At 45.7% G+C, this 26,959-nt stretch overlaps 2 protein-coding genes across 15 annotated transcripts in view; one reads left to right on the forward strand and one right to left on the reverse strand.

Annotated features, from left to right (window-relative positions):
- EGFL7 (EGF like domain multiple 7) overlaps positions 1 to 21,446 on the forward strand; it is a 349,370-nt gene extending 327,924 nt beyond the window's left edge. For 9 of the 14 annotated variants that reach the window (XR_012226623.1, XR_012226618.1, XR_012226616.1 and 6 more), the window contains 10 exons: positions 6,420 to 6,478; positions 12,841 to 12,996; positions 15,781 to 15,903; positions 16,033 to 16,139; positions 16,862 to 16,957; positions 17,188 to 17,370; positions 18,248 to 18,312; positions 19,019 to 19,178; positions 20,295 to 20,376; positions 20,870 to 21,446. Coding sequence is in view for 1 of the 14 variants with exons in the window: in XM_073559441.1 (XP_073415542.1) it covers positions 12,917 to 12,996; positions 15,781 to 15,903; positions 16,033 to 16,139; positions 16,862 to 16,957; positions 17,188 to 17,370; positions 18,248 to 18,312; positions 19,019 to 19,178; positions 20,870 to 20,892 (837 nt within the window). In the remaining 13 variants the exon portion in view is untranslated. The other 5 variants (XR_012226615.1, XR_012226621.1, XR_012226627.1 and 2 more) reach the window with 5 other exon arrangements.
- A 3,279-nt stretch (positions 21,447 to 24,725) lies between these two features.
- Positions 24,726 to 26,959, reverse strand: part of AGPAT2 (1-acylglycerol-3-phosphate O-acyltransferase 2) — a 54,201-nt gene continuing 51,967 nt past the window's right edge. The window contains exon 6 of the mRNA XM_073559450.1: positions 24,726 to 25,534. Within this exon, the coding sequence (XP_073415551.1) occupies positions 25,371 to 25,534 (164 nt within the window). The 3' untranslated portion in view covers positions 24,726 to 25,370. The remainder of the gene's footprint in view (positions 25,535 to 26,959) is intronic.

Raw genomic sequence — 26,959 nt, forward strand, 5'->3', positions numbered from 1 at the left:
GCTGAGCCGTGTATCTAATCCTATTCTGTGTGATACTGTCTGCTGAGCAGTGTATCTAATCCTATCCTGTGTGTTACTGACTGCTGAGCTGTGTATCTTATCCTATCCTGTGTGATACTGACTGCTGAGCCGTGTATCTAATCCTATCCTGTGTGATAGTCTGCTGAGCCGTGTATCTAATCCTATCCTGTGTGATACCGTCTGCTGAGCCGTGTATCTAACCCTATCCTGTGTGATACTGACTGCTGAGCCGTGTATCTAATCCTATCCTGTGTGATACTGTATGCTGAGCCGTGTATGTAATCCTATCCTGTGTGATACTGTCTGCTGAGCCGTGTATCTAATTCTATCCTGTGTAATATTGTCTGCTGAGCTGTGTATCTAATCCTATCCTGTGTGATACTGACTGCTGAGCCGTGTATCTAATCCTATCCTGTGTGATACTGTCTGCTGAGCCGTGTATGTAATCCTATCCTGTGTGATACTGTCTGCTGAGCCGTGTATCTAATTCTATCCTGTGTAATATTGTCTGCTGAGCCGTGTATCTAATCTTGTGTGATAGGGGTGCTGAGCCTCCCATACATATAGACCAATGACGGCGGTGCGGGGTGCTGACCACTTGGTGTGATGCTGTTTTATCACATATCGAGCAGTAAGTTATTACCCGGTGGGAGCAGTAGAGGTAAAACCTCATCCAGAGAAGGCCACTGCTTTAGGACAGCTGCACCCATCATGTATTTGCTGCCACCTTGTACTTCTTATTTCGGACGCTCCTTGGTTCTGTATCCTAGGAAAACTGGGTGACAGCCAGTGTGGCCACCATCACATCTTGTACAGAGTTGGCCACTCAGGTTTCCCAGACATCTGCCAGATATATTATCTAAGTGATGTAGTGACTGGTCAGTGATCACCTCACGCGTAGCACAGGTGTCATGGAGAGTGGTACAGTTCCTGAAGATTCGCTGTCCTGTGCCTGTAAGGTTCCCATTAATTAGTGTAGTGATAAAAGGCTGCTGTTGTGGTCTCACCTCGGCCCCTCTGTCTGTGTGTCCTATGATCTCAGTGGATGGGTGGGCTGTCAGTATAGACTGCAGCTGTGCGCTGTAGGTACGGTATATGGCTGTGTGCTGTCTGCTGCAGGTACGGTATATGGCTGTGTGCTGTCTGCTGCAGGTACGGTATATGGCCGTGCGCTACCTGCTGCAGGTACAGTATATATATGGCCTTCAACTGCTGCAGGTACAGTATATGGCCATCCACTGTCTGCTGCAGGTACGGTATAAGGTCGTGCGCTGTCTGCTGTAGGTACGGTATAAGGCTGTGCATTGTCTGCTGAAGGTACAGTATATGGCCATGTGCTGTCTGCTCCAGGTACACTATATGGCCGTGCGCTGTCTGCTGCAGGTATGGTATATGGCCATGTGCAACCTGCTGCGGGTATGGTTTATGGCCGTGCTCTGTCTGCTGCAGATACAGTATATGGCCATGCGCTGTCTGCTGCAGGTACAGAATATGGCTGTGCACTATCTGCTGCAGCTACGGTATATGGCCGTGTGCTATCTGCTGTAGGTACGGAAATTGGCCGTGTGCTACCTGCTGCAGGTACGGTATATGGCCATGCGCTGTCTGCCGCAGGTACAGTATATGGCCATGCGCTGTCTGTTGCAGGTACGGTATATGGCCATGCTCTGTCTGCTGCAGGTACGGAATATGGCCATGCGCTGTCTGCTGCAGGTATAGTAGATGGCCATGCGCTGTCTGCTGCAGGAACAGAATGTGGTTGTGCACTATCTGCTGCAGGTACGGTATATGGCCGTCTGCTGTAGGTACTGAATATGGCCGTGCGCTACCTGCTGCAGGTACAGTATATGGCCGTGTGCTACCTGCTGCAGGTACAGTATATGGCCATGCGCTGTCTGCCGCAGGTACAGAATATGGCCATGCGCTGTCTGTTGCAGGTACGGTATATGGCCATGCACTGTCTGCTCCAGGTACGGTATATTGCATGTGCTACCTGCTGCAGGTATGATATAAGGCCGTGCGCTGTCTGCTGCAGGTATGATATAAGGCCGTGCGCTGTCTGCTGCAGGTATGATATAAGGCCGTGCGCTGTCTGCTGTAAGTACAGAATACAGCCATCTGCTTTCTGCTGCAGATACGGTTTACAGTGGTGCGCTGCCTGTTGCAGGTACAGTATATGGCCATGCGCTGTCTGCCGCAGGTACAGAATATGGCCATGCGCTGTCTGTTGCAGGTACGGTATATGGCCATGCACTGTCTGCTCCAGGTACGGTATATTGCATGTGCTACCTGCTGCAGGTATGATATAAGGCCGTGCGCTGTCTGCTGCAGGTATGATATAAGGCCGTGCGCTGTCTGCTGTAAGTACAGAATACAGCAATCTGCTTTCTGCTGCAGATACGGTTTACAGTGGTGCGCTGCCTGTTGCAGGTACGGTATACATCCATGCACTGCTTACTGCAAATACGGTATACAGCCTTGTGTTTATCTGCTGCTATCTGGAGTCTCTGCAGCCATGGGAGCTCATTTATGTTTCCGTAGGATGCTGATAGTAGCACCAGCAACATGTGGCATGGTGTTGCTGTGCTGGTACGACGCCTGGTACACTTTGGAGAAATGGCCGCACCGCTGGTTCTACCAACCTATTAATAGAAAGCTGAGCTGTTGGTGCACCTGGAATGAAGACGAGAGGGGTCCGACTACCCTCTACACCATAATCCTGAGAGGAGAACTAGGGTGATGTTCCACTAAACTGACCTCATGTCAATGCTCTTAAGGCCGGTTTCACACGTCCTGATATTTCCGGTACCGGAAAAAACGGTACCGGAGATGTCCGTGTGTAAATTTGTGACATTCGTGTGGCATCCGTGTGCTATCCGTATGTCCGTGTGTACCATCCATGTGTGATCCGTGTGCTGTCCGTGTATTGAAAAAATTTGTTTCAATGTTAACCCTATGACTTCTAAAAACGCACACGGACGCCATCCGTGTGCGGTACGTGTTTACACGGACCCATTGACTTGTATGGGTCCGTGTGATCCGTGCTGTTGCACAAAAACGGACATGTCAGCGTATTTTGAACACTGACACACAGTCCGTGAAAACACGCTGACATGTGCATAGACCCTTTCATTAGAATGTGTCTACCTGTGTCAGTGTCTCCGTTACGTGAGAAAACTGCCACTACACGTACCGGAGCCACTGACGTGTGAAACTGCCCTAAAGGCCATTACGGTGAAGGGCAAGTCTGCGATGGAGGCTGGAATGGGGTACTGTTGACTGTAATGGAGGTCTGTCCTCTTCAGTGATGAGTCCGACTTTTGTATTTAGACACAAGGATAGCCAAAGACTGATCTGAAGATCATGTGGGCAACGCCATAAACAGACTTTAAGAGGGAATGTCACACCGGTGCTTTCCCGGGATTATGGCACATGTGTGAGGGGGTATAGCAACCAGACTTCTCTGGTCTTCATTCCACGTGCCCTAACTACGGCGGTGCATTGATTTGGTGGATCCCGTGCTGCAGCCATTTCTCTAAAGTGTCCCATGAGGCGTTTTTCTACATGACAACCCCAGGCCGTATGTTCCTCGTACTACTGTGAGCAGCCTGCTCCCTTGGTTATAGCATCTCCGGAGTTGTCTTCATTGGTAACATCATTGGTTGGTGATTACACAGGCGCTGCCAGCAGCGGATCCTGATGATTTACCCAAGTCACCCAGTGGCAGAACCTTCCTCAGACAACCATTAATAACCGCAGCTGAAGCTGGAAGTGTCGAGATTTCTGCACAGGGCTCAGACTCCAGACTGGATTCAGCCAGAGGTTTTTTCTTTTGTTTCATCTGTCTTTATTTTTATCTGCACTATTTTTATCTGTCTATATTACCAATATGTTATATTTTGGGGAGCAAACAACTTTTATCTCTCAGACATACAAGGCTGAATTTACAGGACCAGTCATTGTACATCTGTCACTGCAGGGCTGGGCTGGTGACCTTAGAGGATATCCATCCAGCTACAGCAGCAGCTGAGGTTTGGGCTCTTCCTGTAATCCTAGAAAGGTGATTGACACCTCTCATCTATGTGACATGCCAACATGGTGGCTGTCCTGTATGGCCGACACTTCCTTGAAATCTCATTCTCTATAAACAACCCAGATCCATGGCGCTCATTCCAATCTCATCAGGACCTCATCCACCAAAGTGTTTGTTCTACCAGAAAAGCTTTATCAGCCCCTAGCACACACAGGATTTCCTCTCCCAAGTGTCCAGCCCAGTCCTGATTTATATAGGAAGAGGGGCATAAAAAGATCCCTTTTGGACATTTAAAGTAACACGACTTAGGCTTTAAAACAGTTCTAGGGCGGGATAAGAGTAGACCTCGAGGATCTCCAAAGAAGTATCTTCTCCTTCCAAGATGAGCAGGTCCAAGGAGCCTCCAAGGTCACGGGGACCACCACTTCTGGGTCCCGGCCCTCGTTCTCCTCACCCAGCAGGTAATGTTCCATTTCTCAATCCTTGCCGCTTTCTGTGCCTTCTCTGCAGCCCCGACTTGTTTCCTAACATGCCCGAGGAGACTTGAGAGCAACATTTACACCAGAGTCTTCAGATGACGGCTGTAATTCAATTACTGCACAACATTTACGGTAATTAAAAGTCTCTCTCTCTGCAGGGAACAATGTGACGGCTTTTATGGAATTCTCTCATTCTCATACAGGGATTTTTTTTTTTTGCTTAGAAAAAACTGAAATTTCAAATATCACACATGCCGGCCCCTTGGAATCTCTTAGGACATTTCTGTCCATCTTTACTAGTTTATTTAATTTATTATCATGTGATTGGGTTGGGTGATGACGCTCAAGATTTAAACTAATTTTATTTGCTATTGATTTAATTTGTGAATTTTTGTAGACATTCCACTACGTGGGTATCTGCACAAGTTCAGAAAAATCTGCTGTAAATACTGATACCTTGGCATCAAAACACTGCGTAAAATACACTAATTTTTTAATGCTTTTTTTCCCCCCATTCATTTAAATGGGTTAACAAAACACTGACAGAATTGACATGATGCAGATACGAATTTGCTTCAAATCTGCAAGGATTTGCTAAGTAACATGTGCATGAGATTTTAGAAATCTGAAACTGTAGAATGCTGCAATTTTCACACAAAAAAACACGACATGTGAACATAGCCTATATATCATAACAAACAGGACAGACCACAGCCCAGCCAATCAGAAATCAGCTTCCTTAAATGTACGCAGTGCGACCTAACGCTCTCTTCTGATTGGCTACTATCAGCCCTCCATTGTACCAAGGAAAGTGGCACAAAATCATATTTTCTATCACAGAACAGAGTTATTATCTCGCCCCAGAGATGTAATATCTGAGCTTATAGTACAGCCTCGGTGAGATCATATCCATGGTAGTCGTAGAGTCAGTTAGCGGACATCTTACCTCACTACAGTCAGTTATTACCTCAGGATTTACTGTCTTGTTTCTCCTTGATAATGCCCCTTATGTGTAAATCCAGAATATTTTTGTTTTTTTCTTTCGGCATTCCCACCACATCCCAGGAGAGTAGATCCGGCTCTCATGTGGGATTCTACAGGGAAAGCATCCCCTGATTAATTTCATGTCTGCGGCCGCTTTAGCCACCGCTCTGTGGGAGCCCAGTGAATGTTTTTGTTGGTAGAATTCTCCATTTACTTTCCACCTGGTGAAGAAATTCTCCTCAGGTTTATGGGGTTAGGTAAACTGGGCTGTGCTGGGGCTTCTGAGGGTGAACTGTTGTGTTTTACTGTGTACAGCCGGCTCCAGTCATGGAACCAGAGGGATGGAGGCCAAAAAATCACAAACTGCCCCCAAATCTTACCTAATACTATAAAACAATGACATTATCGGACTAGTGATGTCGTTACAATGTCGGGGTATGACTGCTCTCAGAAACTGTGCCATTCCTGCCCATGGCCCGTGTCTTGCATGCTGGCAAATAAGGCTGAGATGCAATACCTGACACAGCCTGTAGACAAGGGAGCACTGGTTCTGGTAGAGAGTGGTTCCTTTAAATACTTGTTTCCTAATGTTCGGCAATGACTAGTCTGATGTTGAGCTACAGACTGGCCTTGAGGAGGTGAAGCTTTTCTGCAATTAGTTATCTACATAGAAGTGAATGGACTTTCCCATTAATATCTCCATTGACTTCTGTGGAGCGATTAAACTGTCAGCAGGGCACATATAGCACATGTTAGTCACCGGCCCCATGTGAGACCCCACACGTGGATGTTAACCCTTTGACTCTCTCTATAAATACTGCATTATAAATAGGATTGTGCATGAAGTGATATTTTCTCAGGCTCCAAGCATTAATAACGTTTTCTCCATTCCTCCCCTGCAGTCACATGAGAAGGAGCCGGACCTGGCGCCATGAGCAGAAAATTCCTGGGAAAGTACGAGGTGAGTGCAAGTTTATTACAGACCCGGGGCCGGCTGGTTATGAATGTGATGTGCGGCAGATGTGTGAGGTGCAGGCTGAGAAACGCATGTGATGTGCGTGATGGCCGACATGGATCACATCAGTGCTGGATGCATCCGGGCCACCCCACATGGACGTCTGCACGACTTTCTTCTGTTGAGGTCCTCTCCTTTGGTAAATACCTACACACAGATTCTTATGTGTGGCCGAGTGCTCCTTTATCCAACAGATCCATTCATGGCTTGTTACTTTATGGGAGTGAAGGGGGCAGATAATTTTGTAAGCATGTTTATGCCAAGAATCCTCTGCTCCTGACGCACCACAGAGCCCAGCGTCCAAGTCCTGGTACCCGTCTGTAAATGATGCTGACATTTTGGTTACTGTGGATATAAGAGGTCTCTCGGCTGCCAGTCACCTAGTCTGGGCCTGTGTACTTCAGGTAGAGGTACCTTTTATTTCTGACACTTAGCTAAGTGGAAACTAGAAGTCCCAGCATTGTCTTCTATCCAGAGTATGTCCAGAAGTACTGAGCCATGTAGTTCTCCCTTCTAGAGAAATGATGTACCCTTCATCTAAACCGAGATTCAGCATGCAGGGTCCTTGGTGGTCGCTCCACTGGAAGTATCTCAGCCGCCTCCTAGTTATTATACCCTTTATACAGCACCAGCGTGTCCTGCAGCGTGGACATGCACTAGGGGGAGTGATGAGACCCTGCCCCTAAGAGCTTGCAATCTAAATAATGCTTTACTTCTGCTCTGTCCCCTCAAACCACTGACTGTGATATAGTTATATCCTGCAGACCATTACATCACTGACCTGTCTGCAGACCATTGCTCCATCTCTTCTCACCCCTGACTGTCATATATCCTGCAAATCATTACACCACTGACCTCTCTGCAGACCATTGCTCCATCTCTTCTCACCCCTGACTGTCATATATCCTGCAAATCATTACACCACTGACCTCTCTGCAGACCATTGCTCCATCCCCTCTAACCCGACTGTGATAAATGCTGCAGAACATTACACCAGTGACCTCTCTGCAGACCATTGCTCCATCTCTTCTTACCCCTGACTGTCATATATCCTGCAAATCATTACACCACTGACCTCTCTGCAGACCATTGCTCCATCCCCTCTAACCCGACTGTGATAAATGCTGCAGATCATTACACCAGTGACCTCTCTGCAGACCATTGCTCCATCTCTTCTTACCCCTGACTGTCATATATCCTGCAAATCATTACACCACTGACCTCTCTGCAGACCATTGCTCCATCCCCTCTAACCCGACTGTGATAAATGCTGCAGATCATTACACCAGTGACCTCTCTGCAGACCATTGCTCCATCCCCTCTAACCCGACTGTGATAAATGCTGTAGATCATTACATCAGTGACCTCTCTGCAGACCATTGCTCCATCCCCTCTAACCCGACTGTGATAAATGCTGTAGATCATTACATCAGTGACCTCTCTGCAGATCATTGCTCCATCTCTTCTTACCCCTGACTGGCATATATCCTGCAAATCATTACACCACTGACCTCTCTGCAGACCATTGCTCCATCCCCTCTAACCCGACTGTGATAAATGCTGCAAATCATTACACCACTGACCTCTCTGCAGACCATTGCTCCATCCCCTCTAACTTCTGACTGTGATATATCCTGGAGATTACACCACTGACCTCTCTGCAGACCTTTGCTCCATCTCTTCTATCCCCTGACTGTCATATATCCTGCAGGTCATTACACCAGTGACCTCTCTGCACACCATTGCTCCATTCCCTCTAACTTCTGACTGTGATATATCCTGCAAATCATTACACCACTGACCTCTCTGCAGACCATTGCTCCATTCCCTCTAACTTCTGTCATATATCCTGCAGATTACACCACTGACCTCTCTGCAGACCATTGCTCCATCTCTTCTAACCCCTGACTGTCATATATCCTGCAGATCATTACACCAGTGACCTCTCTGCAGACCATTGCTCCATCCCCTCTAACTTCTGACTGTGATATATCCTGCAGATTACACCACTGACCTCTCTGCAGATCATTGCTCCATCTCTTCTATCCCCTGTCATATATCCTGCAAATCATTACACCACTGACCTCTCTGCAGACCATTGCTCCATCTCTTCTTACCCCTGACTGTGATATATCCTGCAGATTACACCACTGACCTCTCTGCAGACCATTGCTCCATCTCTTCTAACCCCTGACTGTCATATATCCTGCAGATCATTACACCAGTGACCTCTCTGCAGACCATTGCTCCATCCCCTCTAACTTCTGACTGTGATATATCCTGCAGATTACACCACTGACCTCTCTGCAGATCATTGCTCCATCTCTTCTATCCCCTGTCATATATCCTGCAAATCATTACACCACTGACCTCTCTGCAGACCATTGCTCCATCTCTTCTTACCCCTGACTGTGATATATCCTGCAGATTACACCACTGACCTCTCTGCAGACCATTGCTCCATCTCTTCTTACCCCTGACTGTAATATATCCTGCAGATTACACCACTGACCTCTCTGCAGACCATTGCTCCATCTCTTCTTACCCCTGACTGTGATATATCCTGCAGATTACACCACTGACCTCTCTGCAGACCATTGCTCCATCTCTTCTAACCCCTGACTGTGATATATCCTGCAGATTACACCACTGACCTCTCTGCAGACCATTGCTCCATCTCTTCTAACCCCTGACTGTGATATATCCTGCAGATCATTACACCAGTGACCTCTCTGCAGACCATTGCTCCATCTCTTCTAACCCCTGACTGTGATATATCCTGCAGATCATTACACCAGTGACCTCTCTGCAGACCATTGCTCCATCTCTTCTAACCCCTGACTGTGATATATCCTGCAGATCATTACACCAGTGACCTCTCTGCAGACCATTGCTCCATCTCTTCTAACCCCTGACTGTGATATATCCTGCAGATCATTACACCAGTGACCTCTCTGCAGACCATTGCTCCATCTCTTCTAACCCCTGACTGTGATATATCCTGCAGATCATTACACCAGTGACCTCTCTGCAGACCATTGCTCCATCTCTTCTAACCCCTGACTGTGATATATCCTGCAGATCATTACACCAGTGACCTCTCTGCAGACCATTGCTCCATCCCCTCTAACTTCTGACTTTGATAAATGCTGCAGATCATTACACCAGTGACCTCTGCAGACAATATCTCTGGTTCGGTACTATGCAGTCGTACATACCCTGCTATCATGTATGTGCCCCATGGTGTCCATTATCCTCCATTGCTGGGGACACCTGCAGGTTGGGGGCTCCAGGTCTCCCTCTTGCCATCCTATGTGCTGTCTCAGGCGCAGGGTCCAGGCTGCTCTGCATCCTTGGTAGTGTCGGAGGAGGGAGCCCAGGTGATCGCATCTGTGTGATGTCACGCAAGTGCTGGGCCCCCATCCAATGGGAAAAAGGGAGGAGCAAGGGGGGCATTCCCTCTGCACGTGGGGGAGGGGACCCCCAGAACTCCCTGTCACTTTCCCACTACACATCAATGTATAGTTCTCTCCATGAGCTCAATACAACCAGCAACCCACAGATCACTATACCCGCCTGTACCTAAGCCCCATGGATTATTGATTGTGTTGGGTCCAGAGAGGAAAGTTTCGTGTTGTGGGTGTCAGAGCTGTGCCCCTTCCTGTCCCCAGGAGTAACAGTGAGTACAATCTTTCCCCTATATATCTCCATGTAACCCAGCAGTGCAAGAGTTAAACAGCTCATCATGACACATGTACTGACTCCCAAACTGCAAGACCCAGCATTGATTAGTGCACGGTGGGATGTGTAGTCCAATAATAGATCAAATAGTCAGACAGGAGTAGTGCTGGGACCTGTGGTCCCCCAATGATTACAGGCCCACTGGATCCACCCCCTCCCATCTAGCAGTCAGATCATTACATGATAATTTCACACCTATTCTGCGTCATTACTTCTAGTTCATTCCCCCTGAGCTGAACTCTCTCGCTACACTGTCCTTACCTCCTGATAATGTACACCCCTCACCCTAATATATCACCCCTGGGTCTTACATTAATAGCGAGGCCACGTGCAGATTCATAGAAAAGTGAAAACAACCAAAGTGTCAGTCCTCTCATGTCCTGGTCAGGAGGTGATTGATTCACTGCTGGGTTGTACTTGACCAAGTCGTCTGGGAATGAAGAGGTTAAATATTGCCACTGTCAGGATGAAGATGTGATGGAAAGCAGCCAGAAGCTGGATGGGAAGGAAGATCACCCAAACCTGCAGCGTCCAGGCCCTGTACGATAATACCAAAGAAATGGCTATATTGCATCTATGTGTGTACATGGTCCATTGTGTGCTGCGATTATTGGCTACATTGTATCACTACACTGTGGAAGGGGGATTGTGTGAGAGGAATGTGCTGCCCCCAGCAAAACATCACAGCTCCTGGGAATCCAATGCCACCTGCTGGCTGCTTGGAGGGATTACATCTTCAGGCAGCAAGGGGTTAGTGCTTCTCAATTATTTCCATATCTAAATTCTGCTGTTAATAAACTTCACTCTGCCTGGCCCCAACACAGAAAGGAGCGGCTCCCTCTTCTCACCCATCATCCCTGGTATTGGGTGGGCTACATCACTCATGTGGTACAGGGATCCCATGGAGTCTCATGTCCTCTGTTGGTTTTATATAAAGTTTGCTGACTGATTAGCAGAACTCCTTACACCTCTATAATAAGGCCGGACCAACACAGGCCCATGTCTCATCTATCATCCGCAGCTCTAGTACCAATGCTGAGAAACATATCTGCAGTATCACACACTGAGCTGTTTATCTAATCCTATCCTGTGTGATACTGTCTGCTAAGCTGTGTATCTTATCCTATCCTGTGTGATACTGTGTGCTGAGCCGTGTATCTAATCCTATCCTGTGTGATACTGACTGCTGAGCTGTGTATCTAATCCTATCCTGTGTGATACTGTCTGCTGAGCTGTGTATCTAATCCTATCCTGTGTGATACTGTCTGCTAAGCTGTGTATCTAATCCTATCCTGTGTGATACTGACTGCTGAGCAATGTATCTAATCCTATCCTGTGTGATACTGACTGCTGAGCCGTGTATCTAATCCTATCCTGTGTGATACTGTCTGCTAAGCTGTGTATCTTATCCTATCCTGTGTGATACTGTGTGCTGAGCTGTGTATCTAATCCTATCCTGTGTGATACTGACTGCTGAGCTGTGTATCTAATCCTATCCTGTGTGATACTGTCTGCTGAGCTGTGTATCTAATCCTATCCTGTGTGATACTGTCTGCTAAGCTGTGTATCTTATCCTATCCTGTGTGATACTGTCTGCTGAGCCGTGTATCTAATCCTATCCTGTGTGATACTGTCTGCTGAGCCGTGTATCTAATCCTATCCTGTGTGATACTGACTGCTGAGCCGTGTATCTAATCCTATCCTGTGTGATACTGACTGCTGAGCTGTGTATCTAATCCTATCCTGTGTGATACTGTCTGCTGAGCTGTGTATCTAATCCTATCCTGTGTGATACTAACTGCTGAGCTGTGTATCTATTCCTATCCTGTGTGATACTGACTGCTGAGCTGTGTATCTAATCCTATCCTGTGTGATACTGTCTGCTGAGCCGTGTATCTAATCCTATCCTGTGTGATACTGACTGCTGAGCTGTGTATCTAATCCTATCCTGTGTGATACTGTCTGCTGAGCTGTGTATCTATTCCTATCCTGTGTGATACTGTCTGCTGAGCTGTGTATCTAATCCTATCCTGTGTGATACTGTCTGCTGAGCCCGTGTATCTAATCCTATCCTGTGTGATACTGTCTGCTGAGCCGTGTATCTAATCCTATCCTGTGTGATACTGATTGCTGAGCTGTGTATCTAATCCTATCCTGTGTGATACTGACTGCTGAGCTGTGTATCTAATCCTATCCTGTGTGATACTGACTGCTGAGCCGTGTATCTAATCCTATCCTGTGTGATACTGACTGCTGAGCCGTGTATCTAATCCTATCCTGTGTGATACTGACTGCTGAGCCGTGTATCTAATCCTATCCTGTGTGATACTGTCTGCTGAGCCGTGTATCTAATCTCATCCTGTGTGATACTGTCAAGCTGTGTATCTAATCCTGTGTGGGGTTATGGCTGGGTGGTCTTGCAGTGGTGATACAGATCTGCTCTCACTTTTGAGGGTCCCTCCATTAGACGTGTGATCCGCAGACATGGGGGGGATCTGCTCGGTTTCCTGCGCTTGTCTTTGGGGTGAATGTGATTGTACTGACGTCTCGTGCGCTTTGTGTTCCAGAATTTCCTCCAGAGTTGGGAGCAGCCGAGCATCGAGGACCTCTCCGCGCTAACTCTCAGCAGGACACAGGAGGAGGATGTGGGGAGCCGTCTGCGTGCTCATGGGCTGCCTGCTAACCCTAGAAGTCACGGCTGCAGATCTCCTGTACCACTCAGGGTAAGACCCTCATGCTGCATTATTATCAGGGGCTTCCCTCTTCGCACAGGGACTGCTCCATCCCCAACATCTAACCACTGGTGACTGGAAAGTCAGGGCCATGATGCATTTCAGGAGGCTGAGCAACTCCTGGGACAGAAGACACTGCAATGGTGGGAAGAGACACATCTGCCCGTCTATGACCGCCCTGAGGACCGGCTCTTCTCTCTCCATGCAGGAATTATCTCTGAAGTCTATATACCCTGCCATCTCTCTTCCATATCTGTGGTTGTATTGCTGGGGGTTGTAGTACTTCAGACACTGGCATTGTTGTGTTATCTCACACTGATACTACTTACTGCGCCCAGATTTAAAGGGTTTGGCGTAATTAACTCCCAATTGTAAATCGCAGTTAGTGATGGAGTGAGATCAGATGGCAGCACAACCTGCTCCCTCTGTGTTGTCAGGATCCTAAAAATCTGGACAAGCCGGACCCTCCAGACCAGCTTCACCCTCAGTGCTGTGGCTTTATTCATTGATCAGACTCATGAAATAGTTGTTTTTCCCCAGTCGGTTGTTGCCATCTTCTCCCAGAGTCTTCCCTTGCTTCTTCCCTCGGTAAAGGGGTGACATGTGGTTTCCATTACATGTAATCCGTATAGATCTGTCACCTCGGATGCCCTGCTGGGAGGTGAGGGGTTAACCTTCGCTGTGTGTCAGCACCTTCTTCCTTATAATGAATAGCCTCACAATTTAATTATTATAGCCCCTATAAATCTGCGGTGATTGCAGTGCGGACCCCCTATTGCTACAGAAGGTAAGGGGGGTATCAGGTTTGCTGAGATGCAGAGCGCAGTGAGAGGGGGTCCACATTCCAATTGGGGGATTGTTCCTGGCACAGAATGTAATCCGGAGTGAGGGACAGGAGTGATGGGGGCTGTAAAAGGGAGTTTATGGGAAATGTAAATGATTATAACCGTGTGATTGGACAGGACACTAAGGGGAACCATACGCAAGCTGCAGCAGCTTGCACAGAGGAGGGGGTCACGGCCATGCTCAGAGTATTTGCGGTCGTGTCGGAATTCAGCCAATATTAAACCCACCTACAGAATATACTGTATATGATGCTGCATAAACCCCAAACTCCGCCACAGCGCCTCCGTCATAGGCTCTCATGGTGACAGAACCGATGTTACCAAAGAGGCGCTGCAGGGCTTTACTGATCACCAACATCTCCGAAGTACTGAGAAATCCCGTGTGCGGCACAAAGCTCACAGACCGGAGACCTGCAGCTTCACATCGTCTGCGCGATCGCTTAGGTTCTCTCTAATTCCACAATGCCGAAAAATAGAGATATATATATATTTTTCAGAATAAATAACATTTTTGTGAGAAACTAGAAAACAAACAAAACATCCCTCACCATCTGTGTCCCTGGCGGGGAAGGGGGGGCCCTGCGGGTGTCTCTCACCGGGTCACAAGTGTTGTCTTTGAGCTTTGGTTACACTTAATTATTGAGGAAATGCAACTTGTGAGAGCAGCCGCATATGGAGCAGCACTTCACTGACATAGCAGGATACAGATAATGTAGTAAGTGTTACACAGGACTGCAGGTAGCATCAACTACAATAAGTGCACTCAGAGTGTTATCACTGTATTAGGTAGGACTGCATGTGACACTGTCATAACTCCATGTGTAAAGATAATGCTGTGAACCTGCAGTCCTATGTAACACCACAAACAAAGTGAGTCCAGATAGTGTAGTAGTAGCTGTCGCCTGCAGTCCTATGTAACACCACAAAGTGATAACTGAGTACAGATAATGTAGTAGGTGATGTCACCTGCAGTCCTATGCAACACCACAAAGTGATAACTGAGTACAGATAATGTAGTAGATTATGTCACCCACAGTCCTATGTAACACCACAAAGTGATAACTGAGTACAGAAAATGTAGCAGATGAGGTCACCTCCAGTCCTATGTAACACTACAAAGTGATAACTGAGTACAGATAATGTAGCTGATGAGGTCACCTGCAGTCCTATGTAGCACCACAAAGTGATAACTGAGTACAGATAATGTAGCAGATGAGGTCACCTGCAGTCCTATGTAACACCACAAAGTGATAACTGAGTACAGATAATGTAGCAGATGAGGTCACCTCCAGTCCTATGTAACACCACAAAGTGATAACTGAGTACAGATAATGTAGCAGATGAGGTCACCTGCAGTCCTATGTAACACCACAAAGTGATAACTGAGTACAGATAATGTAGCAGATGAGGTCACCTGCAGTCCTATGTAGCACCACAAAGTGATAACTGAGTACAGATAATGTAGCAAATGAGGTCACCTGCAGTCCTATGTAACACCACAAAGTGATAACTGAGTACAGAAAATGTAGCAGATGAGGTCACCTGCAGTCCTATGTAACACCACAAAGTGATAACTGAGTACAGATAATGTAGCTGATGAGGTCACCTGCAGTCCTATGTAACACCACAAAGTGATAACCGAGCACAGATAATGTAGCTGATGAGGTCACCCGTAGTCCTATGTAACACCACAAAGTGATAACTGAGTACAGATAATGTAGCAGATGAGGTCACCTGCAGTCCTATGTAACACCACAAAGTGATAACTGAGTACAGATAATGTAGCTGATGAGGTGACCTGCAGTCCTATGTAGCACCAGATAACCCTGATATTTGTTGTGCATTTCTTACAGCGCCATCCTGTGTTGTATGTTAATGGTGAATATAATGATTTTTGGCCACTGATACATTTTCGTCTTCTCTTTTCCAGGAGGAGGATTTGTTCTTCCGGCGGCCATACTGGTTTTGTGACGGTGACACAGTCGTATGTGCAGCCGGTTCACAAGCCGGTAATCGCCATGTGTGAGGGGCACAGAGTCTGCAGTACATACAGGTCAGTGACCGTTTACTGTATGCAGCACCTGAACGCCTGGTTTTATGCTGAAAACAGCTTTTAGTAAGATATCATAGGGTTTCTGTGTCGCACCATTGATCCAATGCACCATTTTTTTTCCATTGGTAGGACAACGTACAAGATTTCCTACAGACAAGTATCTAAGAAAACATCGCTGCCGCTGTACACATGCTGCCCGGGTTGGAGGAGGATGAGTGTCCACAGCTGTGATAGCGGTAACCCCAGTCCTGCCACTGTGTATGGGGGCAGCTCATTCTGTGGCGGTGATATCGGCTGGTACTCCGGCACATCTGTTTGTATAGTATGGGGAGTGCACTGATCTCTCCCATTGTGCAGACCCTTAGTACATCTGTTGCTGATTATTTGCATATTCCTGGGTATATATTTTTGCCGCAGGCCACGAGGGTCCACGATGTGTCCTATTGCTTCACGGCCAATTAGATTCAGCCCCTCGGAAATGGCCACAAAGTGTCTCGGTCTTTAAAGTGTTTGATGTTGAGCCGACAAGAGTGGATGATTATAGCGTAGAGTCTGCAGTAAAGCAGCTCTCCATCCGACCTGGGAGGGAAGGGGCAGAACTGGCGGGAGCTTCCCAGGGAGATTAGGGAGGGCTGGGGGAAATATTCAGCTTTCAAGGTCTTCAGTGCATGGTGTGAAAATGAAAAATAATCTGTGTGTAATAACGACAGCCGTGACATCAGTCACATTCACTGACAGGTGTCGGCAAGAGCTTCTGCAGCAGCTGAATGTAGTTTGTTGAGAAGTACCATCCTGATCATCTTCCAGTAGCAGCGACAACTAGAGGCCATTTATTGAGCACAACCTGTGTGCTAACAATTAGCATTAGAATAGAAGTACAGGCCATCAGGGTCTGTGGTGGGAAGGGGCTGCTGGTGACTGATGTATCACTCAATCTCCACTTCTCTTTCTCCCTTAGTGTCTTGTCGGCTTCTATGCCAGAATGGAGGAACATGTGTCGGCTACAACAGGTGTCAGTGCACTGAGGGCTGGAGCGGAAATCACTGCCAGACAGGTAGGACATGGGTGTCTGAGCCGGATTATAGGGCCATGGTGACAGCTGAACGGGACATCACATGTTCTGCCGGTGAGAACCCGACATTTACACATGTATACTGGACCTGACACCTATCCACACACACAAGATGCTGTGGCCCATCTGACAAATTTTCCTTTAGAATTGTAAATCCTTCTCCTTGAGATGCCATCAAGAATTAGAAGAATAATTCTTTTTTTTTCCTCCAGATGTGGACGAGTGCGAGAGTGGACAGCCGCCGTGCTCACAAAGCTGCACCAACACCCATGGGAGCTTCCGCTGTGGCTGCCGCGAAGGATTCAGCCTATCCAGCAATGGGAAGTCTTGTCATAAAGTGGAAAAGGTGACGACTGCTCCCCTGCCACCTCCACAGTCATCAGCAAACGGGACAGGTCAGTATGGTGCCACCTTGTAGATGGACAAATCTGGAATAGGCCTCGTGTACACAAGATGTGATCAGAAATTAGCACTGCTTCATTCCAAATCCATCTGTGATTTTTGTATTGGGCGTTTGATTTAGGTTGTGGATTATTAGGCTGATATTCACAGATTCCTCACATACATCTATTTTTACCGCAGACTCAGTGCATAATGTCTCAGAACTGGAGTAAAATGTGAAACTTGATTTTTCCGGGTTACAGCTTCCCACCTGAGTGAGAGGAGATGATGGGAGTTGTACTACCGCCAGAGCTGTGCATAGTCACAGCACGAGATCCCGGAGAGCCGTCAGGTTGGTGGCCGCACATTATTACTTTTGGTACGCGCTGTGACACATCAAACTCGTACCGTGAGTAATAATGCGCGGCTGCTGGCGCAATCATCCACGATTTAAAGGAAGTTTCTGTGGCACCAACCACCGATAATATCAATGGCAGCAGATCCCTCTGTAATACACAGTAAAGGCGGCCATACTGGTTGTCACTAAGCTTTCCCAGAGAAAGATATGGTTGTATAGATTTTACTGGTTTGATTGTAGATAGCAACTGATATCAGTATTTGCTTTATGCTGACAATTTTAGAAAAAGGAATAGACCATCCACCGAGTACCTCACCCAACCTTTCTGGTGACAGTAAATCTGCTGGGTTGTGAGGCCATATATGAGCAATGTAACTAAGCATTTCATAACTGGGCTAATATGCCCTGCAGACGTCTGGGAAAGCTTGGTGACAACTGCTCTAATGGCAGCCATATTGCTGGTCTCTCTCACCTTTCCAAAAAGCTGATTATTAATGGATGACCTTTATTCACTGCTTTTCTTTGTCTTTCAGTGGAAACAGAAATTATGAGACAAGAAATGCAAGAACTTAGGAGCAAGATTGAGGTTCTGGAGCAGGTAAGAGCCAAGAGCTCTGTGCTGCCTGGCCTCCATGGCTGCGGATCACAAAGACCCTGTGTAGTCAGAGCCTACAGTTGTGAGAGAATAAACTTTCTGACCAGGGGTTTTCCGCAGCAACTCCACAGTATCTGTGCTGCACGTGACTTCATTCTTACTGTCCTTATTGTTTGTGGGTCTTCCAGAACAGGAAGCTATACATGCCTGACATTGTGACAAGTGCTGGTCTTTCTATGGTCATTCATACGTACAGTCTACCTCCCCCACCTCACTGTACCATCACATGCCACGGGAACAACACACCATGTGTTTTACCTTTTCAAGCCATGCGTCGTGAGGGTACACCGTACCCGCAGCAGTCTGATCACTGTATAAATTTGGTGGCTTAAATTCCTTTTATTCGTGTGAGCATGCTGCAGAAGCCTCCATCACACTTTACACATCATTAGACATGTTATATCAGTATAAACAGTAGAGGGGGTAGTTTCTGATCTGGATGGAGAATTACAGGTACTAGTGTGACCATTTCACCACCAGAGAGACAGGACTGGAGCTCAGGTGAGGGGCCGATCATTTGAATATCATGGTTGCTTGTACCCCAAGTCATGAACAGCTGACTTACCTGTAATCTAAAATACAAAGGTAAATGATGGAAGGACAGACAGACTTATCGCTCTGAATAATTCCCTGTGTTCTCTCTGTACAGAAACTGCAGTTGGTATTGGCTCCATTTCATAGTCTATCGACCGTGTCCCCTGAGGACAGCCTGGGCCCCGTCACGATCCTGACGCATTCCTTCCAGCAGCTTGACAGGATCGACTCACTCAGCGAGCAGATCTCATTCCTGGAAGAGCGTCTGGAGACATGTAAGTACGACTCGCTGAGTGTCAGCCCTGTTCTCTGCAAACACACAGGTTCAGAGACTGCCCTGCTCACATGTGGTGGTCACACCTACCTGCCTGCCCCCCAAGAACATCATGGATACACACAGTAGGAAAGGTGGGAATTGTCCAATAGTCTAGCATTTGAATGCCTCCCCAAAAACCCAGAGAATATTATGGAATTGTCATTTAAGCACTTTGCCCATACCATATATCCTAGGACAAAGCGAAGCTGCAACCTCACTTCACAACTTCTGCAAAATTAATATTTACATTCCGTCAAGGGTAAACTTGCGTTTCAGTCGTCGATATTTCCTTGGCTGAAGTTATAAAGCCATTGTCCATAGTGGGAAGTGCATGGTCACAGCGACCATAATGGGATCCTCCTAATTACCTTAATTTGTTAATAGCCATAAACATTATACAGTGTGGTCCGTCAACCCTTCTCCACCATCCTAAGTTGGGAGGGGGTTATACTGGGGGAAAGTTCAGCTACTCCTTATTCTTAGAGGCATTTTACTAATATCCTCAGAGTCCTTTAAATCGGCCACTTCTATGGTGGTGTCAGCTTATTGCCGGAATTAGTATTGTGCTAGTTCCTCCCCATCTTGTGGAGTAAGTACTTCTTACGTTAGTGGGTTGGTTCACTTCAGTATATTTTTTCTGGCCACTTTATTATTGCGCTTTAATGAGTGAAAACGATAAAATCTCCTGTCTGGTGGCTCATGAGCGACTAATATAAAATCGCCCATCTGTTCTGGTGCGGGGATCACTATACACAGTGGCGGGTACGGCCGCAATATTCATTTACTTAGTAATTACGCTTCGCTTTTACAATCTTCTCGTCACATCCCGTGTTTATTTCAGCCTCACATCCAGTTTTACACTCTGCTTCTGGCCGAACATTACGGTGAGGTTTCTGTGCTTATTAGGACGCCGTCCAATAATGGGAAATCACAATCTGTCCTTGATCTTAATCCAAATCTCGTCACGGTTAATGAAGCATCTGACTCTCGCCGTCTGAGAGGATGTAAGGGCTGCGCATAGCACAAGTTTAAATATCCCATTAGACGTGACAATTATTGAATATTTTCCCAACAGTGATCTCCACGGGGCTGGAACCATAAACTCCTGGAATACATCACTTCCACAATAGATTCTCCCCAGCCGTGCAGGCTCACTGGTAATTACCCGTCATACAAAAAAGACACAGAAAAGGCAATTGGATCTCTTTCAGAGAGTTTACGAGATTCCTCACTTTTGTGCCTGGCACAACTTTTTTTTAGTTTTCAGTTCGTTTGTCTGAGCTGAATGGGAGCTACGGAAAATCCATATTTAGGGAGCCAAAATGTTATGGGGTATATGAAGAAAATTAAGGGATCTGAAGAACAAACCGTACCGTGAAATAATATGAAAATAAAGGGATTCTGTCACCCATCATCCATTAGCTGTACAGTGATATCGGGCCCTTAGCCCCTATAAAATCATGCCAGTACTGTGCAGTTTAGTCACCAGACCCCTATATCACTGTGCAGCTACTTTAATATGCATTTTGGGGGTGATAGACTCCCTATAATCATCAGCATGCATTATGGGGTCTCTGAGGCTGTACGGTCCTAGTACCTTTATTTTCTGAAATTCTTGCTGTATTAACATTTAGTTTGTTTATTTTTTAGGCTCCTGCAAGAGTGACCTGTGATATCCACAAAAAATGGGACACGCCAAGAACGTGGATGAGCGGTTTGTCTCACTAAACACTTACGTGCATGATTTGCAGTCCGGCTCAGCATGAACCCCACCGAACAAACTTTGTAATAAGAATATCGGACATTTACTGCGCAGAAGAACAAATGTGGCTGGTTCACGCTTCTGTGCTGGTACCATGTGATGTTGTGTTATAGATGTATATGATGTATATGTTCATAAGGATATTAGCAGTGCTACATCCTACACTGCCTACAGACCCCTCATACATTGCTCCAGGGGTCCTGCAGCTGTAACTGGCATAATTGGCTTTTCTAAATTACAAGCAACAACAAAAAACTTGAAGTCAGCAAAACGCTACTTGGATTGACTCATAATGTCGCCGCAGCAGAAAAAGGAAAAGTGAGCAATGCCGACAGCAAACACATCACAACCGAATCCATGAAGGACAGAACTGTGATCATTAGAGGGTGTCACACTCGTTTCTTAATCACTATTTTTTCACGGTACTGGATTCATTTTTGTAAAATAAAAACATTTTATGAAGAATTTGTTTCAATAATAATCTGCACCCATGGATGTGGCTCTTTAGTACTCAGGAACTAGCGGAGAATGGTCACAAGTAGGGATGAGCAAATCGATTCACAGGACCTTGGTCTGACGGCCACGTCAGCAATCCATGAAGGCTGGACTAGAGCCCTGTGAACAGACTCTTCTGATTAGTAGGACTGGCACGACGTCATGTGTGGGTCGTAACATAATAATAAATGATATCATGCAAAGCCTACCATTCAGAAGAGGTGCCGAGGAGTCCAGCAGATAAGAGATGTTTCACAAGTTTCTCTCCGGTGACAGCGAGGGTTCACTGCAGATTGGTGTGGGGTTACCCTATAGGACATGTGCACGAGACATCTTGTAGACACTGGTGTGCTCACTGACATTTGCAAGCAGATGACACTTCAAGAAAACTCCAGAGTTTTTTTTATTAAGCGTCTTTGTGAATAATTTTTGCACCACAGGAAGTTTTTTTTTTTTTTAATTTTATATATAAAATAATGACAGCCCCGAGCAGCAGTCAGGTCGCTTCCTTTTACCACTTTGCGTATTTGGAAATGTGAATCTGTCGCTTGAACATATGCCCAGCAAGTCATCCTCGTATTATAATGCCTATGATCATTCTTTGTAATGTTTCTTTAACATTATTTCAGGAGGCTTAGGCCTCTTTCACACTTCAGTTTTTTGCATCAGTTATAATCCGCCAAAAAGGCGGACAAGCGGATCCGTTCTCAACTGATGTGAACAGATGGCACAGGATCCATTTTCAGACAGAGAGAGAGAGAGAGAGAATTTTTTTTTTTTTTTCTTGTTTTGTCCGGCACCCAGAAAGAAAATCGGGTTAAATCAGTGTCTGCAGGATCCGCCAGAGAAAAAAACGTTACAAGCTCCGTTCTGAAATCTTTGAGGATGGTGACGGACAGCAACTTTTGGCGGATCCTCACAAAAAACGGATGCAACGGACGGCAATCCGTCACAATCCGCCATTAATGCAAGTCAATGGGAAAAAAACGGATCCTCAAAAAAAAATTGAGATCTGTTTTTTTTCAAAACCTGGCGGATTGTGACTGATTGTAAAAAACGGAAGTGTGAAAGAGGCCTTATGGAGTGGATCTGAAAAAGTCACCATGTGCACACACTCATAGAGAAAGTATTGCGGCAGAGACAATGTACAGAGGCGGACACAAAGTACAGAACAGCATTTGGTTTGCTTTAATTAAGGCACTTTGGTTTTATGAACATTTCCTACAAACAAACAAGTCACTGACTCCACTAAATTATCAGAAACCTTTGTGGAGGATCCCAATACTAGTAATGTCATTGCAGATCATGCAACCATTAAACCCTTCAGGACCAGGCACATTTTTGTGCTTTAGTTTTTTCCTCCCTTTCTTACTTTGATTTTCCTATTGATATCGCATTAACTTTCCCATATAATGTACTGAAAAAGGAGTTAGAAAAAAAACTGCAAATGGGATGAAATAGTGAAAAAAAGACTTAGGCCATGTGCACACGATGCATTTCTCCTGCGGACCCGCAGCGGATTTTACCGCGCAGAAACGCTGCGGATCCGCATAGTGATTTACAGTACAATGTAAATCAATTAAAAAAAAAAAACGCTGTGCAGACGCTGCGTTTTTTTTCCGCGCGGTTTTTGTGCGGTACAAAAAATGCAGCATGTCACTTCTTTTGTGCGGTTTTCCACCTGCTCCATTCTCCAAATCTGCAGGGGGAAAACCGCAGTGGAAAACCGCACAAAATACGCAAGAAAACCACACAAAAACAGGAAGAAATCCGCAGGAAAAATGCAGGTCATTTGACCTGCGGATTTCTTCAAATCTGCGCGGAAAAATCCACAGGAGGAAAATCCACGTGTGCACTTAGCGTAACACTGTCGGGGTGAATGGGGAACCAGTGCATCATATAAATGTCTTTGACAGAGACATGTGAATGGTTAGGTGCAGCAATCACAGCTCCGTTCTAGCTACTGCTGCTAGCCGTCATCAACTGCATGTTGGGGGAGTCAGCGCAGAACATCCATACGTGCGTGCGAAGGGGTTAAGGAAGCCTGCACTTCTGTCCTTGCAATGTACACAAAGGTGCAGCTTTAATTTTTGGCTCCTGCTGATGGTTGGGTAGTCTGTTTTGGCTGCGAGGATGAGGCAGACTGTAGGATCCCTTTTATGTTCACAGGAGGCGGATACACTGAGTATTCTTACATTCATGCGGCTGAGATTTTACCAAATTATCAACACGCTGCGTAAAGGTTCTGCAGTATATAATGATCATTTATGCAGTTTCAATTTACACACGGGCAAAGGGTGAAATATATGGGAAAAGCCAAAACTTTTCTGCCATAAAATCCACAGGAAAAAAAACCTGCTTGATATTATGCAGTTTTTGCTGCTGCTACGTCAGTCCCGTGAGGACATCACTACATATAATTATCACAAATTTTATGTGAATATTTAATACAACTGATGGGATTAATGCAGAAGATTCCAGATTTTCCTTGTCATGAATGGGCCTCACCACGCTGATACCTAAGGTGTGTCGGGGATTAGAAAATCACAGCAGTTTGCTGATCACACATCCTCTTTGGTATCTACATGGCCAATCATGAGTTAAACAGGTTTATGGTTTCTTGTGGTATTGAAGGAATTAAGAAATCATTGTTTAATTGCTGAGTTTTCCATTGGTTCTGGTGTCAGCTGTAGCTTATTGTGACCACTCCCCTTCATTATTTAAACTCTCTCCTAGCTTCCTCCCATGCCAGCTATAGAGTCTCTATCCTGTGCCTTACGTCTCTGGAAAAGATGTATCTCTATTGATACCTGTGGAGTTCCATTGGTTTGTGTATTTTCCCTTGTCTGTCTCATTCCCGATGTTGTCTTATCGTAGTAGTAAGAAGTAAGTCTTGCTGTCCATTTCACTTTTCAGGGCTAAGCCCAGGGTCAGCCAGGGCTTAAGCATGTGATGGTGCACAGAGAAAAAGGACCCCTCTAGGGCGATAGCGCAGGGTTCACCATTAGGTGAGTGTTCAGGAGTCACTAGCAAGGATTAGTAGTGAATGGTCCTATGGGTAACAAACATTTGTAATAAACATTCAGCCTTCATAAATACTTCCAAACTTATGGAAATGGATACCAATTGTCGTGTATGCCACTTCAATCATAGTCCCCAGTACTGAATCATACTTGTCCTATTGGGGTTAGGTTTAGAGGTCTAAATCTGTGGCTGCTGCAGAGCCACAGATTTAGACCTCTAACCCTAACCCCAATAAGACAAGTATCATTCAGTGCTTGGGACTATGATTGAAGTGGCATACACACCAATAGGCTCCTTATACAGTAAGTTTATGTCCCCCATGACATAGTCCATTAAATAAACAATAAAACATACATATATACGTAGTTGGTGCCTGGAGATTCCCCCACAACGCTCAGTGCTCGTAATTGTGCTCCTAAATGTACATTTGACACTATAAGGGCTAAACCTCCTTTCATCCAGTACAAATCTGGCATCGCAGAGGTCTCAATCTTCAGGCATCCACACTGTTTAGCAGGTCTTCAGAGATCTGGTGAAATGTGACTTTTGGCCACTTGTGCAGAAAATTGGTTCAGTCTCTAAAATACTTCAGAATAATGGTACCAGTACTAACCTTTCCTGTGGCTGATACAACAGATACAGATGTACAGTCAAGTCCCAGGGAAATATTTTACCTGCAGGAAGGGAACAGGTCCGAGATCGGTAACCACATATCAGTAAAATTGTGAGATTGTGAAGTCTTCAAAGTTTCTTCCACACAAAGCAATGAAGCAGCTTGGCTTGTTTTGTACCTTCCGTAGTACATAAGACCTTGGTGACACCTGATTCTTAGTTCTAGGGTGGCTGGGTCTCAGTCTGTTATCACTGTATCTATTGGCTTGAAATGCCATGTTTGATTGGTGTATAAGTTTTACCCGAAAGTCTGAAGAAGACCTGTCTCATCTCATGGAAGCATCGCTCCGTTAAGTCTGTAATGTCGTCGTCCTTCACTCCTGAAATGTCTATTTTCGGAAGGATTTCAACTTTGATTATTCCTGAAAATATAAGGTAACTAATATTAACAAAAAACAAGCATGTCATGGGGTAAATAACTATAGAAACTAAAGTCTCCAGGGCACTGGACTACTTAGGCCTGTTTCACATTTCAGTTATTTGACGTCAGGCAAAATCCGCCAGGTTGTGAAAAAACGGATCCGTTTCCATTGTGGCATAAACGGATGCCACCAGATCTGTTTTTATTAGTTTAGGACTGAAATTTAAAGGAACACGAGTCTGGGAAAAGAGAGAGAGGGGTTGGAGTTAAATTTCTGGCAAGGAAATTCCTCCAGGCATGCTCAGTGTCAAAAAGCGGATCTGTTGCCGGATTCCATCAAAAAACGGTTGGCAACGGATCCGCCGCCCATAGGCGACCATTATAACGAATGGCGGATAGCGACGGATCCGTTGCTATCCGCTATTTTGACGCAGACAAAAAACATTTCATTGTCCGTCCACTAAAGTCAGCGGACGCTAAAATTTTGGCGGATCCGTCAAAAAACGGATCCAAAGATGACCATCCGTCAAAATCCGCCGCTAATGCAAGTCAATGGGAAAAAAAACAGATCTGCCAAAAAAAATGGCGGATCCGTTTTTTTTTTGCAAAACGGCGGATTTTGACTGACGTCAAATAACTCAAGTGTGAAACAGGCCTTAGGCGGCTTTCACATATCAGTTTTTTGGTGTCAGTCACAATCTGTTGGATCGACGGATCCGTCGCAGATTGTGAAAAACGGATGCGACTGATCATTTTTTTCATCTGTTTCTTCCGTTTTTGATGGATCTGTTTTTAAAAATGCCCACAGACATATAGATAGAGAGATCTATAGATAGATAGACAGAGCTAAAGATAGATAGAATACATAGTGTAACGTTCCACTATGTGAGTGGACGGGGATTACTCACTTTGCAGGTCTTTGAGGTAAACACTGGCACGCTCAGGGTTAAAATGAAGACATTCCTTTTATTACTAAGACAGTTCCAGCAGCCATTTGCACTGTCTGTTAAACATTGCTATTGGAAGGTGACATTAAGCCCAGTTAATAATGGAGAGGCGTCAATAAGACGCCTAGCCATTATTAATCTTATATTAATAAAGGGTTAAAAAAACACACACAAGAATAAAGTATTTTAATGAAATAAAACACGACACATTTTTTCAAAATTTTTATTACACGCCTATCCAGTCGAAGCCATCGATCACCTGCAAAAAAAATAAAAAAAACAAACCAACAATATACTCCCTGCCCGACGTAATCCCATTAAGAACGATTGTCCCATGATGATCTCCCCTATAGAGCTGTCACATCAGCAGATGTGACCTCTCTATAGGCCTCCGATGACACACTGACCAGAGATAACCCTCCAGCAGTGTGTCATTGGAGATAAGCCTCTCGCTTTATTGCGCTACAGCGTAAGAAAAT

Source organism: Dendrobates tinctorius, unplaced genomic scaffold, assembly GCF_039654945.1.
Source record: "Dendrobates tinctorius isolate UK_male_01 unplaced genomic scaffold, ASM3965494v1 ptg000013l, whole genome shotgun sequence".
Taxonomy (NCBI): domain Eukaryota; kingdom Metazoa; phylum Chordata; class Amphibia; order Anura; family Dendrobatidae; genus Dendrobates; species Dendrobates tinctorius.